Genomic DNA, 5,233 nt, shown 5'->3' with positions numbered 1-5,233 from the left:
TGCCTATGCCATTTCTGTAGGCATATAGGCGATGATGTAGTTGGCCTATTTTCCACTGCAGTCTATTCAGTACCATTCTCTCAGCTACTTTCTCTATGCAGCTTATCAAAGCTATAGGTCTGTAGGTATTTGGTTCCTTAGGTTTTGGAATAGGTTTAGTGTCCTGCTGGTTCCATGTGGTTGGACATAGTCTTTCCGTGTGTGTCCTATTTATCAGATGCAGGTAGACTAATTTGGCATGGTTTCCCATGTTCCTCAGCATGCTATATGTGATGAGATTGGCAGTGTCCTTCCAGCCTTTTGATAGGGCCGTATTTAGTTCTTCCATGGTATAGGGGTGATCAGTGTCATCTACCATGTTGCAGGCGGCTTCTATGATGTTCCTGATTGGGAGCAGAATTCTCTGCCTGTTGATGGTTGGCAGATGTAGATTGATGCTTTTTGCTCTGTCCGCAAAGTTGTTAGCAATCCTCTTGGCTTCAGCTAATGGGTCTGGGTGTGTAACTCTGGGTGTATTATATTTCCCAGAGACTTGGTTAAACCAGCCCCATACTTTGGCTAGGGATGTGCTGAAGTTGACCTCGTTGCACCATGAGTACCATTTGTCTAGTTTTACTTCCAGTGATACTTGTACAGAATGCTTGATGATTTCTACAAGTAGATTATGTAGTTCATCTGTTCTGTGTCTCCTGAGAATTTTCCTGGTCCTGTTTATTCTAGCATTCATTTCTTTGATGCGGCTGTTATAGTACCAGGCATCAGCATGTTCTTCTCAGAGTACTATTTTTTTGGCATGGATACACTGGCTGCTACCTCTAGTTGTTTGCTGAAGTCGGTAGATAGGGTGGAGATATCATTAAGCGGGTGTTTGATATATTCCAAAGCCCACTCTGTCATGGCTGTTTTGAATTTTTCCCAGTCAGCAAACTCCGGGTTCCACCTTTTTTGGGGTGGAGGAGGAGGTGGATATTTCTGCAATTCGAGTGTTACTTCTATGGCAAAGTGATCGCTGATTAGTACAGGATGTAGTTGCCATTTAGCTCCTCTTTGTATGGAAATGGATAAGTAGGTAAGATCTAGACGACCTCCTTTTAGATGGGTGGCTTCTGTAACATTGTTGAGCACTGCTACATCAGGATATTCTTGCAGTAGGGCATGCAAGTGTCTGCCAGTTTGATTTGTTTCTGATATAGAGTTCAGGAACTGATGATGAGCATTAAAGTCGCCTGCAATAATTGAGTCTTCGTTGGAGGCTTCTGCAAAGAGTGCCTCGGCATCGATATTTTTTGCTGGGGATTTATATATGTTGTGGACTGTTAGCATTGTGGTTAGGAGAGATATCTGGATACTTAGCGTCTCTGCCTCGGTCCCACAGTCTATGCTTGGTAGTAGTTTGGAGGGGATGCTGCTTTTAATGAGGGTAGTCAGTCCTCTTGTCGTTGGTGATTGATACGTTGTGTATACTTTGTATCCTGAGAACGAGAATGGTATTTTCTCGTTAAGCAGAGTTTCTTGCAGTATGATAATGTCAGAGTTTTGCACTGAAGTTTGAGATTGAAGAAATGCAAACTTGTTTCGAAGTCCACAAATATTCCATTAGAGCACTTTTACCTGCGTGTTTTGGTTGTTGCAAGTGGTTGTATGAGGTCCATTTGCATTGGGAACTATGAAGGAAAATGAGCTTCTAGTTCCTGGGCGGCGTTGTCAAACACGAAGTCATCCAATGACTTCTGTGTGAATTTGATTTTGCGGGATTGCAAGAAGTTTCGGAGGATGTTGCTGATGGCTGCCAGCAGAGCACCCATGGGACATGCAGAGAGGTCGTACTCACTGATGTCTCTGTTGAAAGGTTGTTTGGAGGGGCGTGAGGTGCTAGATTTACTTGTGGCGGTGGAAGGTAGGTTAGGAAATTCCTTTAGGGAGTGGGAAATGTTAGGTGTGTGAGTGGTAGGTGCAGAGGAGGATGGGTTGGTTTCTGGTTGTTTTGGCTGGGTGACGTTAGGAGAATTGGTTGGAAAGGTTAGTTTTAAAGGTGAGGGAGTGTGGGGAGTATGGGTTGGGGATCTTTTTTCTTTGGAAGGAGGTTTAGGTGGTCGTTGAAGTTTAGGTGCTGGAGGGGGAGTTGGTGGAGAGGAAGGTTCAGGAATGGCATGTCTGGAAGGGTTAGGATTTTGTTGGGAAGTGAGGTTGGAAGGTGTAGGGTTTTGTTTAGTTGGAGGTGGCTGCGTTCGACGCTATTAACGTGGATGGAGGTTGTAGTGGCGGTCAGCTCCTTGGCGGTCTGCTATTCTTTGAAGTCTATGGGGGCATCTATCATGCCAAGCATGAGGGGATCCTCCACAGTTAGGGCAGCGGGCGATGGTTTTATGCCCTGCTTTGTGCCTGGCAATAGAGGGGGCAGTGGGATGCTGTCTGCTGCTGCAGACCCCACAGATCTCCGGACCTGTGCAGCAGGATTTATGGTGTCCAAACTTTTGACACCGGAAGCATCTAAGTGGATTCTTGAAGTACTCTTCGGTGCGGAGGGTGCCCCAAAGGCCGAAGGATAGGTGAGGAGGGCGAGCTCCCTTGTGGACTGCCTCCAATTTGTGGGATCTGCCTCCGGCCTTTCCCTCACATCTCTTGACAGTGATGATAGAAGGATGTTGGAGCACTGGTTCAAGTGGAAGGTCGAGGTCGTAGACAACGATGATGGTGGTAGGTCTCTCGTTGATGTCCAGTTTAAGGACATTTTCCTGATGTTCAAGGTAAGTCTTCGTCTGCTCATCTTTTGCTGTAATGACCAGTTGTCCCCTGCGATTGGGACGTATGGTCATGTTAAGGCGAAGATTGCTAGCTTCCATGGCAACTATGGCAGCATAGGATGTTATGCTGGGTCCTGGAGTAAGCTTAAACTTGGAGTCTCCAGTTGCTGCTGTTTGTGTAGGTGGGTCTTGAGAGGGGATACTCTCAGTCTCAGCTACTTCTTGGGTTGCTGGTAGGTGGTCCGGGGTCTGCACTGGGTAGTACCTCGAAGTTCCAGGGACTGGTTCCGTTGCAGGTAGTTGAGGGCGCTTAGCATGGCTCCTCGAAGTCAGGCCTCTGGGTTTTTTATCCTTCACCTCTCCACTCTTGTTCGAGGGCAGGAGGTGGGGATAGGGGATGAACCCCTGTCTGCCATTGCAGACCGCGATGGTGGTCTTCAGCTGTCGAACGATGTGTACTGCAGGTGTCGTCAATGATGAAATAAAAGAAAACTAAAATCAAGACTAAGTAAAGTCTTGAAAAATCGCGAACACTGAAACAACTCTACGGGGACCGCAGCGAAAATTTCAGTTACTCGCTGGTTAAAGTCAATCCTTTCACTAGCTTGTTAGTGAAGAGGATGTGGCCTAGGCTATTTGCGGACGCATTTAGATGGTCACGTGGGGTAAGGTCACGTGACATAGATAGATAGGTAGATATAGAGATAGACGCTTCAAAAGCAAAAACGGGGGAGCTTATTTCTCAGCTTCTGAATAAGCTAGAAAGATGTTCGACCCCAGCTTTTGAAGATAAACTTATAAGGGGTGGCTTAGGCTATGTGAGGGTGTGACCAGGTGGTCACGTGGGGTAAGGTCACGTGACACGAGTTTTCAAAAGGTACTATAACGGCAATGCTTGTTTCTCAGCCTCTGAATCCGCTAGAAAGACGTTTGACCCCAAGTTTTGTAGGTCTAAACTTAAATTGTGGCCTAGGCTATTTGCAGACGCATTTAGATGGTCACGTGGGGTAAGGTCACGTGACATAGATAAATAGGTAGATATAGAGATAGACGCTTCAAAAGCAAAAACGGGGGAGCTCATTTCTCAGCTTCTGAATAAGCTAGAAAGATGTTCGACCCCAGCTTTTGAAGATAAACTTATAATGGGTGGCTTAGGTTATGTGAGGGTGTGACCAGGTGGTCACGTGGGGTAGGGTCACGTGACACGAGTTTTCAAAAGGTACTATAATGGCAATGCTTGTTTCTCAGCCTCTGAATCAGCTTGAAAGACGTTTGACCCCAGGTTTTGTAGGTCTGAACTTAAATTGTGGCCTAGGCTATTTGCGGACGCATTTAGATGGTCACGTGGGGTAAGGTCACATGACATAGGTTTGAAGTAATATACTAGCGGGAACGCTTGTATATCGGTCCCCGAATGATACGAGCTACAAAGACGTTCGACCCCAAATTTTAAAACCATAGTATTAGATTATAGCTATGATGGTTCGGATAATCATTTGATGTCACATCTGAAGTCACGTGATCTTTGTTATTGAACGACTCCTTCTTCTGCTTACGATAATGTTCATTAGCTCTGTTTCTTAAGGAGTTAAAAAGACGGTCGACATAAGATTTTGAAAATCTGAACTTAGGTGCTGCCTATATTATGCTGGAATTTACCTTATTATCAATTATCTTGTGTGGTAAGGTAACATGAGAGATAACACGCTATTTCAGATAAGCGGTATGGCTTACTTTTTGATGCCCAAACAAGCTGCTCAGGTATTTTACTTTTAGTAGGTTAACGACATATATGAAGCTGCTTGACCTTTCGATTATGTACGTTTGGTCCCGTGGTGTTAGTAGATCACCTAGCTTCATAAGCCATTCTGTTCACACTGCGGCAAATTCTTCGGTGTTATCTGTGGGAAACTGTACGGGATTTGAGGCAGCCGGCAGTTCAGTAATGTAATAACGATGAAATTACGTCACGGCTACTGACCAAGGAATAGATAACATGGTTTTGAGTGGAGAAATCAAGGTATCAGTAATATTAACACCTGCCATTCAATTTTAAAACTCTTGCAGGTGTGCATGCGAGCCCATTTTACCATGGGAATTTGACATTATCATAAATGTTTAGAATATTAAACCTGTACCTTTGACGTCACTTTCAAGAATGTTGGGGCAGATAAGACCTTCATCACACCCTGTTTATTGCGTCACGGCAGGTGGGCAAAGTGCAACATTAAACCCGTAGGACGTGGATGGGACTCGGGTAGGTTATATAAAAGAAAACCAGCACGTCACTTAACATATTGTACTCTCGTCAGATTGATCAATTTTAGTTCATTTTCATTTCATTCGCAACAGATTTCCAACCTTATCAACCATGATGAACATTACCAATACCAACAAAAAGGTAACCGGTGCAGTCATTGTTGTAATTATTGAACAATTCAAGTAAACGATTGTTTTCCCGAACTTTTGATTGAAATTTAAGCTTACGA

The 5,233-nt window shown here is 44.6% G+C and overlaps 1 protein-coding gene across 1 annotated transcript in view; it reads right to left on the bottom strand.

Moving 5' to 3' along the window:
* Positions 1-1,664: 1,664 nt before the first annotated feature.
* LOC137659778 (uncharacterized) overlaps positions 1,665-5,233 on the bottom strand; it is a 10,808-nt gene continuing 7,239 nt past the window's right edge. Inside the window, exons 3-4 of the mRNA XM_068394579.1 lie at positions 2,607-3,108; positions 1,665-2,234 (exon numbers count right to left, since the gene is read on the bottom strand). Coding sequence (XP_068250680.1) covers positions 1,665-2,234; positions 2,607-3,108 — 1,072 coding nt within the window. The remainder of the gene's footprint in view (positions 2,235-2,606; positions 3,109-5,233) is intronic.

This window comes from Palaemon carinicauda, chromosome 20 (genome assembly GCF_036898095.1).
Source record: "Palaemon carinicauda isolate YSFRI2023 chromosome 20, ASM3689809v2, whole genome shotgun sequence".
NCBI lineage: Eukaryota > Metazoa > Arthropoda > Malacostraca > Decapoda > Palaemonidae > Palaemon > Palaemon carinicauda.
This window is presented reverse-complemented; position numbering and strand designations above follow the sequence as displayed.